General features: G+C 40.5%; 1 protein-coding gene across 2 annotated transcripts in view; it reads right to left on the bottom strand.

Annotated features, from left to right (window-relative positions):
- rasa3 (RAS p21 protein activator 3) overlaps window positions 1–15,034 on the bottom strand; it is a 36,473-nt gene extending 21,439 nt beyond the window's left edge. For both annotated transcript variants that reach the window (XM_086071800.1, XM_086071801.1), the window contains exons 1-4: window positions 14,762–15,034; window positions 4,533–4,650; window positions 2,463–2,566; window positions 1,434–1,528 (exon numbers count right to left, since the gene is read on the bottom strand). In XM_086071800.1, coding sequence (XP_085927926.1) covers window positions 1,434–1,528; window positions 2,463–2,566; window positions 4,533–4,650; window positions 14,762–14,816 — 372 coding nt within the window. In that variant the 5' untranslated portion in view covers window positions 14,817–15,034. The remainder of the gene's footprint in view (window positions 1–1,433; window positions 1,529–2,462; window positions 2,567–4,532; window positions 4,651–14,761) is intronic.
- Window positions 15,035–15,831: the final 797 nt, after the last annotated feature.

Here is a 15,831-nt window from a genome sequence, read left to right as displayed (position 1 = left end):
TACAGTATGAGTATAAAACAAATTCAACACTAGAGCACTCAAGTTCTAACTTTCGCCGGCTGCCGTGCACACTCTGTAGCTAATGCTAAATGCTATCTTGGTTGGCAGTTCAACAGCGCTAAACACGGCAATGCACTCATCATTATGCAACCTTTTTTGCTCTGTCCCGGAAATATTGGGAGCTGGCTGTGTAGCAGAGGTGGCAAATCCAGGTCCAGAAAGTAAAAATCCTGCCACAGTTTGGCTTTAGACCCATGTGCTAGCTAGCTAGCTCCCATGGTGCTTGTTTACCTTTTAGGGAGCTAGCTAGCTAGCATCAGGGGCGGAAGCTAAACTGTGGCAGGGTTTTTACGTTCTGGACCTGGATTTGCCACCTCTGCTGTGTAGTTGACCTCGCACCAGTCCCGCATTACATACATGCCGCCAGAAAAGCTCACCTTGCATTGGCTTTGATCAGCGACTGCAGCAGTGTGACTACATTTCCCAAGATTCTTAGTCACGGAAGAAGGAAGTAGTTCTAGTTTCAGTATGACGAAAACACACTTGCAACCGATTTGATGAGAACGCACATGTGAATTTGGAAGTAAATAGGAAGGAATTTAACAAGTTAGATTTCCCTTTTAATGGTTTTATCACATGAATCGCTATGACAACTGTGTTATTGACATACACGTGGCAAAAAAATGAAACGCCGGGACAGGACCTGAGTAATATTGGGACAAAATAATAAATAACTTCAAAAGGGCATCAAGCAGGAAAAATATTTTTAACCCGCAGCTGGAGATGGTAGTTTTGATATAAGAGGACTGATGAGAAACGATAGTAAAGTTGAACCCTGTAATGCAGGTCAGTCTTTCCTCAGTCTGTCTGTTGCTCAACAATGAGTCACAGTTACAGGAAGATTTGCTTTAGCTACACTGCCTGGCATGTCACTGTATCACAGAGAAGCATGTCCCCAGTCTTGACATCTGTCAGGAACACACTGATCGACTGTAATTGCCCGTCAATTGCCACATAAAGCTTTGGACCATAGTGAAGCGTTACAATGTAATCTGACAACCAAACGGTTTGTGTTTGAACATTAGTGCATAGATTTTTCTTTGTATTTTTTTATGGGTGCGTTTGAACTCACCGACCATCTAGCTCGCTTTTGTTTTGAATGTAAGATAGGGGGCCAAGCTACAAAAGTAGGTAAAAGGTGGATTGGGACCGTGACGAACTTGACCCTTATTTGTCATCATGTTTGATGATAGAGCGAGAACAAATAACTCAGTTGTCATTCAGGGGCCATCGGGACTCTCGGTTGTCGCAAACACTAATGAAGTCCAGCACTAAGCATTGTAACGTGTACAAAAGTGAGCATAAAAGATTACAGGGGAGCTATTTAAAGAGTATACAGTAAATGTTTGTGCATTCTCTTTGTCTGTACTGACCTGCACCTCTGAGTCAGCGCTGACAGGTTGGAGCTGGAACCAGGTGTCTTTCCCGTGATATTTCTGCAGGTCTTCTTTCTTCACCGCAACCTTACCTACGCACATTATTGCAAGTCAGTATGACGAATGAGCTAAAAAAAGGAAGACATGGTCGACATGAAAAAAAAAGAAGAAGCCAAAACGTTCAGGTGTGAGTAAGACGAGTGGATGTGAAGCATATCACAAAAAAAATGCAAAAGATCACAGATACTCAGTTTTTAAATTGAGGTTCTGAGATCTTGCACAGGAAAGACAGATGGTTTGATAGTAAGTAGACAGACGACTGGCCAACTAACGGGAGAAGAAGAAATCTTGATTGTATGCTAAGTTTTAGCATCATAAAAAAAAAACCCATCTCATTGTCATTACATGGAGAAAGATTTGGTTGAAAACTAAAAACCACATACACATATAATTGCCGAATGAGTGTTTCTAGAAAGTTTTTGTGTTTGGAACTGACAATATCAATACTGTAGCGCATTTGAAACTTTCCAGTCCTTCTGTAGTATTAAACCACAGACACCAGCTGCACTTCCTGACTCTTATCTGACAATTGTTGATGCATAACCCACAGCACACCATATGAAAGTGACGCTTAGCAACAATATTAGCGAATCCTACAAGCACCACTACGTAAATGACAAATTGACAAGGTTGGCCAAATCTTGCATATAAATATTGCGTCATAAAATGTGCTGTCTATTTGTAAACGAGTTAATAATTTGAGAGCGGTGATGTGAGGCTACACTAAAAATTGTGCTTGCGGTTTAAGGGAAATTACATTTCACAACCGGACAGGTAGCCATTTATACCTACTGTTGCTTTAAAGAACTTTCCTATTGATATATTGACTTCAAAGTTGAGATGTTAGAGACAAATAACAAACTAAAGAAACTCCGTGTGACCCCACCAGACCTAATTCCACCTGAGCATTACATACGTACATGAGACAATATAATTGCGCCAAAAACCTTTGAGCATTTTACCCACCGATACTTGAGTCCCTCCTGAAGACATCCCTGTCAAAGATATAGAAGGAGAGATGTCTGAAGCTTCGTGGAATCTCACAATAGAAGTCTTCTCCATAGAATGGACTGTTGGAGAAAGGGCACACGGGAAAAAAAAAACTGACATTGTGATGCGAAGGAAAACCTCGAGGCTTAACTAAATCCTCCACATGTAAGAACATTTGTCACCTGAGACGTTAATAGCTCTCGGGGGTCAAATTACAGTACAATGGAACAAGATGTAAGAAGAGCCTTCACAAGCACAACACAACACAATTTGTTCAGTTGTGATTTCACGCACAGACATGTAAAACAGATCAGGATTAAACTTGGCAGGATTAACGAAAACACAACAGTGGAGAGTTGACACAGAAAGGATTTCCCCCCCCTCAAATTTGTATTACTACGTTATTGCATCAGATTCGCACCGAAACTAACAAGCCAATAAAACGAGAGTAAAATTGTTTTGTTTATCTGTGTTGTCTCATTTTGTGACATATTTGCCATTTGAAATCTTTACCCATTGACACTCGTTAAAAATGTGGACGTGTGGTGTCTTAAAATACAATAAATAGGAGCATGGTGGGGCGCTGAATTCCACTTCCAACGCCCACGGAGGAATGCGCCCTCCCACCGTGGAGCGGACATCACATCCGGCTATTGCTGATTGACAAGTGGAACTGCTTTCGTGCTGTCTTGCATACAATTGGATTGAGCCCTGTTGACATATCTGTCAGTCAAGCGCAGCAAAGTTTACTCGCTGTCTGCCGGAATTGCGATATACATTTACTTCAAGTACATCTCATCATATTGTACTTCTGTTGAGTTGTTCTGTTTGTTAATGCTTTTGGATGTTGAGCTTTTGATTGTGTGAAGCACAATGAGTGTATGCGTGAAAGCCTTGCGTATGAAATGACCTATGTAAATAAAGTTACCATGCCTTAAATAGTTTGTTCACCGCCTCTTGAGGAACAACAAAAGCAAGGTAAGGATAGAAGAGGAATCTGGATACAGACCAAGGTTATTTAATTTGTAGTTAACGAAAACTGACAAATGAACTAAAACAAACAAAGCGAAAACATTTTCGTTCACGAAATACAATAAAAATAAAAATGCTTTTAAGAAAACGCTAATGTTTATATAACTAACAAACAAGTAACCATATGGTGTAGCTAAAGCACTTTAAGTCCGTTTACCACGTTACCATAACTGTAATTAGAGTGAAAATGTCTAATACTAATACTAAAACAAAAACACACAAAAAACAACTATACTAAAATGAAGCGTTTGAAGAAAAAAAAAAGAAGTAAAAACCAACAAACCTCTAAAACTCTAAAACTAACAGATTTCTTTTTTTTAAAGTCAAAATGAAATAAAAAATGTATTACATTGTTCCCTTGATGTAATACTCTTTTGTGGACTTTTTTTTGTGCAATTTTGCATGTTTTTTTTTAACAGCAATGTACCTTTCTTTTTTTGGGATCTATGTTAACTCTTAACTCATTCACTGCCATTGACAGCTATAGACGTCAAAAATTCATTTGAACTATTTCTATTAGTTTTCCACTTTTGTCAATATGAGTATGAAAACTTAAAAAAATTTAAATCATTGAACATTTAGAACAAATATAAAATTTGTGATCATAATATTATAATGTATTTATTGCAGATATATTTTTTTAACGTAACCCCAGCGATAGACAAGGGAACACTGTACAATGAAAACCAAAACAAACCTATTTTAAAGTTTTTTTGTTGTTGTTGGCTTTTTGCTTTAACCCTACTACACACAAACAAAGCTAATGCAGTACTGCATGATGTCGTGAAAATCTCTAGAGATTGTTATGCTCGCTGTGATGCACAAACAAACAAACCCAAATCATGAAGTAACGGAAACTTCCGATTTGTTGGTAATATCAACAACCACATGAAACCTCATTCTTTATAAGTGTTAATTGACGGGAATGTTTCAATTATGTGTTTTATTGCAACTTCCTGCCCACACAGACGTAAAAAGAACAGGAAAAAGAAAGAGGCAGGATGGCGTGCATACCAAAGCGACTTCTCCACAATCTTGGTTCTGAAGACTTCTTCTTGGTCCAGGTTGACAGTGCAGTAACAATCCCTCATCCTGTTTGGCCCCGGGTATGGAGGGATGTTTTTAGCTTCTCCTGTACCGCGAGTGAGAAAAAATTGGTGAGTGAGCGGTTATTATTCAGGAACGCCGTGGTAAGCAGTAACAAAGTGTTTACTCAGGCACGAAGCTGAAAGTGATTATTTATTAAAGAACAGTAATAAAATACCCTTATGTACGTGTGTGCACCTGTTTATGTTTTGAATGAAACACACATGCTCAACACACACCCACATTTTCATTACATCATCAAAGCCCACAACACGCATAATGAGCTTAGTTCTCGTCGTGTGGCTACTTCGAAACGGGGCACGCTGTCATGTCATGCTCTCAAACAGCCACTCAACTGGGCATTTATGAATGGTTATTGCATATCATGTGTGTGATGTCTGATCTGTGAATGAAAGGAACTGAGTGGGACGCTTCCTTCATCCGGCTAGTCTGCCCTGTCTGTTCCTCAACCATATGTGACAAGATAGCACTCCCTTTCACAAGAATGTGGTCCAACCACCCACATCGACACACTTGCATGCACAACACGCGCGCACACACATGCAAAGGTGTTGGTGTCCGTGTTGCTCATGAGGAATATATTCTAATTTCCAAAACCTCAGACCCACAGCCTTGGTTCCACATGTGTGTTGGCCTTACTCACGTGTGTGCAGCTACATCTGATGAGCAAATGGCAAAAGCAACAGAAAATCTATCACCAGTAGTTCATGCTTTGACTCAATAATGTCTTCATAATAAGAGCACATGTAAGGTTGTGTTTTTGCTGTTGTTTAGATTAACTCCTTCACTGCCATTGATGCCTATATACGTCAAAAATTAATTTAATTTTTTTTTTATTATTTAAATTTTTTTTCCCTACTTTTGTTAATAAGAGTATGAAAACCTATATTTTATTTATTAATTATTATTTATTAAAACTATATTTTTTCTTTTAAATTTTTTTTTTTAAAGAAAAGATTATTAAAAATTTGGTGCGTCAGTTGATCATTTTTTAAATTGTAATTAATTGCATTACTTCACTAGTTAACTCTCAATTAATCACAAATGTTATTTATATCTGTTCTAAATGTGCAATAAAAAAATTCTAGGTTTTCATTCTCTTGTTAACAAAAGTGGGGAATTTTTTTTAAACTAATAGAAATAGTTCAAATGAATTTTTGCCGTATATAGGCATCAATGGCAGTGAATAAATTAATAAAAGTTAAACATTTTGCCATCAGAATGATCTAATCGTAGAAACACATCAGAGCAGCCGTTGCAAGAGAAAAATGAGTGATAAGTAGATGATCCAGGCATTTACTGTACATAACAAACGCATTGCTATAAGCGGAGATATAATACACTGCACTGTTTCCGTGTGCCTGATGGGGGAAGGGGAGAGAGTTGACCTTTGACCCTGAATATCTGGCTGTAAAACAGCAAACAGATTCTCTCCATGAAAGGACATGATTTATGACTCCGTTTATAAGTGCATGAATAGTCAAGACATTTCATCAATTTTGCACTTGCAATTGCGTTTCCATGGGGAGTCTTAGGAGCCATTTTTATTGCAGCAAACTTGTATTTTAGCGAGTATATTTACTGCTTCTGTGCACACAGTGACAGTTTGAGGGATGTGTTTGCAGCAAGGAAAATTGTTCACGTGTCATCATTTAGGTGACTAATAATGCAGGTGATTATGCACTTGCACTTGTGTGTTATTTTACCCACTCATCATTTGCTTATGCAATTGTGTGCTAAACACATTTATAAAGATAACGTCTTTGCTGTAACAGCAAAACTAAAAATATTTCGTCGAATTGCCTAACATAAATTTTATCGAAATGTGTTGCCTTGAAATTTTGTGTTCAGTTTTTAGTTTTATAGTGTTCGGATTCCCAATGATCGACAAAAACAGAAAACTACTACTATTAGAAATTAATAAATCCATGTTGCAATTGTTAAGTACAAAATGTTGAACCAGACTTTTAAAAAAAAAAGGATTAAAAGGGAATTTTTGAATTTGTTAATTGTCACAAACTTTGATTATTTTTTTGGGGGGGTGTTTGGTTATGAAGGACTAGTTTGTGGCCTTTCCCTTCCCAAATAAAGGCAACAAATTGTTCTTTATTATTTCATCTGTGTAGTGTAAGAACAATATTATCCATTGAAGGTGTGTGTGGATTTTCTTTTAATGTATTACATTATATTATTTATTTCAAAAGCAGTCATGGCATCTGATGTGTGGAACTGTAAGTTAGTTTCCACCATTATTTAGAATCTGTCAAGTAAGTTTTGCTACTTGTCACAATTAAATAAACCACATAATGAGATTGTTTGCTCTTTGAGGTAACTGGACTGAGGCACTGCTTGGACTCATGACAGTTCAAATCGCCTCAAGGCACTTGCTGTCCTATTTTCTCTGACACTACCTTTTTGCTCCAGTGACTCAATGTTGACTCTTCTTGGATAACTGTAGCATCGAAGACATCCTCTCAAATCCCTCAAAGTCTCAAATTACATATATAACAATGATTCAATCAGCATCACTGCATCACAATGGAATGCTTGTCCAGCCCATACTAATATTATTAAAGTTACCTTAACCACTAAAGCCGTACAAGAACAAATGGTCTGCGGACTGAGTCTGAGGGTATAAGGCACATCCACACACATCTCAAGTCAACCTTCTGCTCCTGACAAAACGGACGAAAATATACAAACCACAGAGGGACAAGCAAGTGATGAAGTGCCCCCATGGGAGTCCCTTACAATGTAATCGAAGGTAACTCTCTGGGGGCTGAATCATATTTCATACATCGACGTTCACAACAACAGTCATTCACTAATTATGTCATGTTTGGGTTCTGTTTTTCCTTGTGTGTTCTCCCTTGGTCTTGTTAAGTGTGTAATCCTGCCCTTCCTCGTGTGAACCAATCAGTGCCCTCAGCCACTTGTGTCTTGCCCCAGGTGTGTCTTGTTGTGTCATTAGCGTCTATGTATTTAGTCTCCAGTCTCCCCGCTGTCTGTGTTGGTTCATTGTCTTTTCCCCTCATGTCATGCTGCCCGTTTTTGCCTTGTTGTTCCACCCCCGTTTTGTTTTACTGACATTTGGAGTTCGCTTTTGTTTTGAATAATTCAATTTCTTTTTGCACTTCACCTTCGCCTCCTTGCCCTGCTTCCCTGCGACTGGGTCCTCCACCAAACTTTACCCTCTTGACAAATTAATGATACATGAGGTCTAAAAATGGGATTCCTTCCACATCCTGCTGAGTACAATTGTTTCTACCCATCATAATCTTCATCTTACTTATCGTCATTCGTTGTGTGATTTTATTGCCTTCTATTGATATATCTGCAAAACCCACAGAAACATCCTCCTTGACATTCATTCCATCACTCAGTAATAATCCCTCAATTCCGATTCCCTTCCAATATTTGTTTTACTCTAGCTATGCCTTCCAACCGTCTTCCTTTTTGTAGCTTTTATGTTAGTCCATTGCTTCCATATTCCTCTTTGAAACCAGATTAAACCTCATTTATTTTTATTCTCCCTTCCATCACCCCTCCTTTTCTTTCTCCACAGAAACTGGATTTCATTTTCTCTCCTCAATATCAAATAACAAGCAGACAAAAACAACAGCCTTCTCCTCTCATCGTGCAATGCTCATCGGCGCTGCTGTCCTTTGGGAATGTCTTGCCCTCGTATGTGAACAAAAACATACACAGCTCTTGGAAGGTATGCGCAAGCGTACTATGCACACAAAACAAGATGAGCGCACATGACAGAAATACCCCCAAAGTAAGGTCAACCCTCTGTCTGATTACATTACAGGAGAGTGCAGGAGGTGAAGACGGATGCAAGGCAAGAAAGAGGAAGCGCAGGCGATTGAAGCAATGCGCCTCAGTGAAATGTGTTGCTTTGTTAATCGTCCTTCTCTGTTGCGTGTACGGTTACAGCAAGGCGACTTGTTCTTCTAATCCCCGCTGACGTGAACACATCCGAGGATACGCAGGCCTGAATATTTTCAGTTGCTGTTCACAAAACACGCATGGAAGACATGGGCTTAAGGGAAAACAAAATGGGAACGCATGTGAGAGAAAACTATACGAATCAGTTGCAAGGGGAGAACAATGACTGTGGAAGAGAAAAGGAGACCGAGAGGGGAGTGGAGAACAGCTAGCATCGGAGAATGCTACAAGAGGAAATGAGATGAGGAGAAAGGAATTTCAACTGGATCCAAGATGTAGTTGAAAGCAGCAAAAAAACGAGTTATGATCCAGTTGTGTGCATGTGTGTGGAGAGAAAGCCAGATAATTGTGCAATTACCTGTTAACATTACTCAATTCCTTCTATTATCTTTATTTTTATTCAATAACATCGTCAGGCCAGGTACGGAAGTACAGCGCATCATGTAATGATTGACACACATGCATATTTGCTTCTTTTTTTTAACATCATGCGACTGCAGCATACCCTTATTTTCATAATAAGGTCTTATTTTGACTTCTAAGTATGTACATATTTCTCAACAGAATGCCAAACAATAATAACGACATGATGACACATGAACAGTATTCAGGCCACGGAGTCAAATCTTAAAGAAACATCCACTCTGATTAAATCAAAAAGTTACTAACTGGTTCCTTGGCTCTAACTCCTAATGCGACATTTCCTCAAATGCAACTTGACACTTTCTTTTGTTAGGGCTTCCTTGACAGGTAAACATTCACATACTTCGAATCCACAGGCAGAACATGCTTATTTTTCTTTCTTTTTTTTGAAGAGCTCAGTATTGTTCATTCTGTAATTTTACCGATTTGACATGTCATCATCATTGCTCTTTTTTTTAAAATATATATATATATTTTTTTATTAATTTTTATTTTGTGTGTGCGTGCGTGTGAGTGTGTATTCATGAGTTCACCTAAAACCTATTTTTAAAATCCCATACCGTTCACCTAAACCGAACACTTCAGAATCCAGCCAGAGTCGTGAGGCCGTCAGGAGACCCGAGGAAGGACCAAAGAAAAGAAAGGAAAGTGAAATCCAGCACCGACCAGAACATGCTTGATGAACAGTATTTGTGCAAGGAACACACTGACAACAAAACAATCATTACCTTTTACTTACTTTACCCCCCGACCCCCCACCCCACCCGCGCCCCAGGGCACTTACAAACCATAATTAAACGGAAACCATCTTTGGAACTTGATGGTTGAACCACTGTTTCTATTTAGAACACAGTACCATTGTGAACTCAGATGACCCCTTATGACGTCACCAGGGTTGTTTAGTTATTGTGTGACTCGTTCCAAAGCCATTGCATGTAAAATATGCAACAGCACTACACATCTCTTCCAGTTCCAAAACCACTACAAATAAGAATGTTTAATCCCCCCCCCCCCCCAAAAAAAAGGGTATGTGGGGAAAAAAATCAATCAATGCAGAAATACTGACATGCCGACTTTTTTGTATTTGGTTACTGATCAAACTCATTCCCATCTTGTGCTGGCAATGGGTAATGTTCACACCGATCTGGTAAGTCTCAATGGAAAACTTGAGTGAGACAAAAATAAACAACCACAAACATGCGCTCAAACACACATTTGTGCATGGATATGCAAGTTCACTAAATATGGGGAGGCTTTAAACATGAGGATATGATACAATCCAAATGTCTGCTCGGCAGCTTCATTTGGACTTTCAGAAAGAACGATGCTAAGAATTTGGTTTATCAGCGGATTGGAAACAGGCTAGACTGACAAACAAACTTGCATCCATCCATCGATCTATCCACCTATTCATCTTTTCCCACTTATTCGGGGTCAGGTCGCGAGGGCAGCAGCAGCTTAAGCAGGAAAGTGCAAACTTTCCTCTCATCAGCCCGAGCCACTTCGTCTGAGGGGCAGGCCAATTGGGGGACAAAGTCACTCCAGCGTATCCTAGGTCATCACCAGGCCCTTCTCCTGGTGGAACATGCCTGAAACACCTCACCACAGAGGCATCCTGATCAGCTGCCCGAGCCACTTCATCTGGCTCCTCTGAATGTGAAGGAGAGGATGACCCAGCTTCTCACTCGATCTCTAAGAAAGAGCCTGGAGGAAGCTCACTTTGGCCGCTTGTATCAGGGATCTTTCTGTCACGACCCACAGCTCGTGCCCATAGCTGAGGGTAAGAACGCAGACGGACCGGTAAATTGAGAGTTTCGCCTTTCGGCTCAACTCCTCCTTCACCACAACAGACCAATACAGAGATCTGCCGATTCAACTATTGATCTCCCGCTCCATTCTTCCATCACTCATGAACAAGACCCCATCGTAATAAAATGTGTCCACTTTCCCAGTGAGGGAAACTCCACCCTTTTCCGAATGAGTACCATGGTCTCAGATTTAGAGGTGCTGATTTTCTCATCCCAATCGCTTCAGTAAAAACTGAAGATTATGTCTCGATGAAGCCAATAGAACAAACATCATCTGCGAAACGCAGGTCACCAAAACCCTCACGAGATCGCCTGGAGGACGTGGTGGAACATCGTCTCCAAGGCCGCAAACGTGTAGACTGGTTGGGCGCACGCCAATGCACTCTCGAAAAGTGCATTGGAATCTCGAAGAGCTATTTGCTCCTAGCTGTCAAACTTTGTGGCCGTGTTTGTGCTGGTATATCATTAGCGCAATATCCTTAATGAATAGGACGTTAATTGGGAGCAAACTGCGGGTGCAGTTGTGGAGCAATATTCAGCACTCTTCGCGGACGTAGCGCATTCTTAGTGGATTTTTGACCTGAGTCTTTTAAGTCACAACGCAGTGAGGGCTTCATGCTTGTTATGCCACTTTGAGCAGCTAGAGGTCACCCCAGGGAGAGATGACATCTCCCACAGGGCATCTGAAGGGCAGCACCGAAGAGCGGCACACTCCAAACCCATTATTTACCCCTTCTAACCCCGCATGCTGGGCCTACTGTGGCCAATCCTCGCTATTCCAAGTACTGCTTTCTCATTCCGGCTAGATTACATAAATGTTGACAGAAAACCACCGTACTTCCCAGAAAAGTTGCATTCTAGGACAAGGCACAGGAAATTTATTGGGATATTATAACTAAGCAGAAGTCTTCCCATGAACGTCTGCTTCACTGGCATTCCTCCTCTCTCAAGTCGCTCCTTGCCTCCTATTCAGTCTGGACAGGGGGAGGTTCAGGAACCTCTGTTAGACAGCTGTGAAGGGGGTGAGGGGAGGAGAAGCGGAGGGGTTTCTGTCAAAAGAAACCCACTCTTCCCTCTTGGGCTCAAGCCTGCCAAAGTCATATTGCCGCAGGCGCTTAAATTCAGCTTTCTTAGCACAGTACCTCTTGACACCTCAACTCGTTCACTGTGCTGTGTTTCCATAACATCCAAAAATACACTTGAACTGTAAAAATGCTATAAAATGGTAACAGCTGCTTGGTCAACACTGATGCCAACTGGATGGATGCCAGGAAGAGGTGAAATCACTATGCTGTATTGGGCATAAACATGAATTATGAATGTACATTCAAAATATGGGAATTTGTGCCAACAACAGATGTACATAGTCTGGTTTGACATCATTTCAACATTTGATTTAAGTTTGTTTGCACTGATGATACCGAAATCCACCCTGAGCCCTTTTTAAGCTTCATAATTTAAGTCAACTATTTTGGTTCAGTCTAGCAGCAGTTTGTTTTTTTGAGAATTTGCATTTTGGTGTTAGGAGTGGTAGGTGCATATTGAGATGCTTATGTAGACTCGCTTGGCTCTATTTTCGTGACTGGTGTAAATCTTGCATGAGATGTGGCACATCTCTGCGCGCATAAGGGTTAGACCTATAGTAGGGCATCGAGAATCAAGAATCTAGTGGAATCGGGACTGAAATTCCAGTTATCCCGGAATGGTTCCGATTTTAAAATGTCTGTGCTAAATTTCCATGCCTAGTTCGCCATGCGGAAGCCACTGAACACGAACGAAGCACTAGCACTAGCTAGTGCAAAATAATATCGTGCAAAGGGGGTTGCTATTCAAATATGAGAAAACACCTCCAGATACACGGAATAGAGTTGAAAGTGTCGAGATCCTCGACCTTCCTGCGCTGCCTTTAACTTGGTACCAAAGCCTGGCACTACACCCATTACGCCAAAGTCAGAAGAATCGGGTGAATAATCCAATAAATGACGTCTAATGCTGAGCGCCAAGAAGTTAAAACAGTGGGTCAATACACAAATGCAAATGGCCAGCTAATATTTAGCTTACAGTATAAACAGCTTATGATAGAAGGCTACATACATTGTTTGTCAAACAGTTAAAGACAAGTCAAATGCATGCGTCGAGGTTAATTAGTGCCTAGTTCCACCTCCAGCTGTGCCACTGAGAATCCTGTCGAAGTACTGACAGACAAAGTGTAGCCCGCTCCTGAATGCGAGACACCACCTCTTGTCCCTCTCTGTGTCCCACCACATCTGCTACGTATTAGCTTGATGCCAAGCAGGAAAAAACACAATTCTTCTGTAGTCTAGGGCAGCCAATCAGGAAGTGAATTGGGGGGTAGTTTCCTGTTTCCTGTTTTACAGACACCCAGTACTATCCCTTTGTGGGTTGCAGAAAATCATGTGTTCCTCCGGTAAACTCAGGGGAGTCATCATCTGGCAGAGCGTCCCAATAGTAAGCCGTCTCCTAAACAAAAATGTTCAGGTCTGAGTCATCAGCCAACCACATGCCAAAGACAATGTGGTGAGAACAGTGTGACGCAAGAGTTGCACAGGGCGGTAAGGATCACACAACATGACGGCGGCACCGTATAAACTCTACTGTTGTCACTGTGTGATATTACAGGTGGAGGACTGACAACTTGAGCTTGGAACTGACAAAGCGATAACAGGAATATTTCTTATTAACAAGGTGTAAAGCAGGTCCTCCAACCTGCTTGATGCAAAAAATAAATACATTTATATGTCAACGCATGATTGGAATGTATTTCTCACATATGGAAAGAAAAGCTTCAGAAACGCAGTCTAATTTTATATCAGCGGGACTGTTTTTGTTGAACGTGTGTGTGTGTGTATCGTCATGTAATTCTCTTTTATTGCTCCCCCCCTTCTGTCGCGCGTTTGGAGTCAAAACAATCCGGACAGCACAGGCAGGATGAATGGGGTGCCAGATGTCAGTTAGATTGTTCCTTATTGACTAGGAATAACAATTAGAGCACACGCAGGAAATGAATGTGCCACTGAATGCGTTTTAAAAAAGAAAAAGAAAAAAGAGAGAGCAGAAAATACAGTGGGCACTCTCTCTTTGAAGAAACATTTACCATGATCAGTACACAGGAATTAATATTTTGAGTGGGGGTGGGGGTCATACAACTGACCTCATTTTAAGTGTGTCGCAAGAATTAAAAGAACAGATAGAGAAAACACTTGAATTTGTGGGATATCAAATATTTGACATTAAATCATTATATGACAATTAGGTTTCTTATAGTGTAATCACTGAAGCTATTATCTATTATAACCTATGGGATACACATAACATTTAGTCCAGTACACATGTAGCCTTTGAGGCAACTTGTGCTTCATGTGCTGGAATGATCATTTCTAAAAAGGGCCAAGAAAGCTCTAAAAGAGCTTTCACTGTAAGATGCATTCAGCATTTATGGCTTCATTCATAACAAATAGCGGAATGCACTTACAAGTCTCTTGCAAAGCAGGATATCCACTGGAGAGAAATCTAAATATAGCAAGCTTTGGCAACAATCAATGACTAGAGTGTGGTGGTTGTTTGGGGGCAGAGGATGACCATTAGAAGATTCTGCTTCAATCTACAAAAAAAATATGTTGATATTTATGCACAAATGCACGTAAATAGGCATTGCAATTTGCAATAGCAACAGACTACATGGATCTTGTATGGCAGCTGCTACATTCCCACAGTCCCCCACGGCTACAGGGCTGTAGAAGTCTCTTTTCCACTGCACGGTCATTTGTTGTACAGTCTACACAGAACCGCATGTGATTTGAATTAGAATAACATTAACAAGACAGATCTGCCCCGCTCCTCCAGCCCTCGGTGCCTGTCTGGCCCATTAATGAGGAGCCATCCATCGAGGCTCTGAGATTGGGGGTGGGGATTTTTTTTTTTTTTTCTCCTTACCTATTTTAATTTTAACGCTCTGAAAAACCCGCAGACCTTCCTCTTCAACCGCCATGCTCTCGCCGTCCCTCAGTTCCCTTTAGCCGGCTGAACAGAAGCGGTTCCTCCACGCTGGTCGCTTGTAGCCTCTCCAGCAATGGGATATTCCAGAGGTTTTGCACATCTATGCGCACATAGCCGCGATCACACTCCGAGAACCGTGCCGCTGGCTGATTGAGAACAAGAGGACCGCTACAGCTCTCCGTCCGTCACGCAGCAGCAGCAGCAGCAGCAGCAACGGCAGGGGGGCGGGGACTTGGCGGAGCCCCGCCCACCTCTATCAGGCGTGACAGTGGAAAGGAAGTCTGTTGAAAGGACGAACAAGCTGCATAATGATCGAGGGGCAATTCTAAAGGGGGGGGCACATAGGACCACGGTCCACGGACTTCCTAACCAGATGTACAATTAATGATTTAAGGAATGTATGCTAACTCAACATCTTGTGTGATACTTTTTATGCATTCCGTATTATCTTACTTTATTTTTTATATATGTGCGTTCATCCTTTTATTTTATTTTATTTTATTTTACTTCCTTTTCTTTTATTGCCTTGCACTTGAACAATTTGCACTTTTCTTTTTTTATCTTGATGTATGCACTGAACAGGAGAAAGCTCTCTCATCTCATACGATTTATGATGACAAACAATAAAAGACATTCTATTCTATTTTATTCTATTCTATTACAAAAATGCTATCTTAGATATGGAAATATGTGCTCTTAATATATTTCCATTTTGAAAATACATTTCCAATGCATGTATAAAAGATCCACTATCCTAACGAAACAACAAAGAGCTTGAAACAAACAACAAAACCACGTTATGTATTTTTTTCCCACCAAGTACAATGGACTATTTTGCATGATAAAATACCATCCAAGGAAAGATACTGTGTGTGCCCATATAGTGTAAAGATATTAATGCTGATATTATTGTCACAGTACCAGAGGTGGCAAAATTATTCACAGTTTGTAGTTAAGTAGAAACACATTTAAGAAAGACAAGTAAAAATGAAGGTGAAGCAAAAAAG

Source organism: Leptonotus elevatus, chromosome 3, assembly GCF_054856555.1.
Source record: "Leptonotus elevatus isolate MCC_2025b chromosome 3, RoL_Lele_1.0, whole genome shotgun sequence".
NCBI lineage: Eukaryota > Metazoa > Chordata > Actinopteri > Syngnathiformes > Syngnathidae > Leptonotus > Leptonotus elevatus.
The sequence above is the reverse complement of the archived record's forward strand: the minus strand, read 5'-3'. Positions and strand labels throughout refer to the sequence as shown.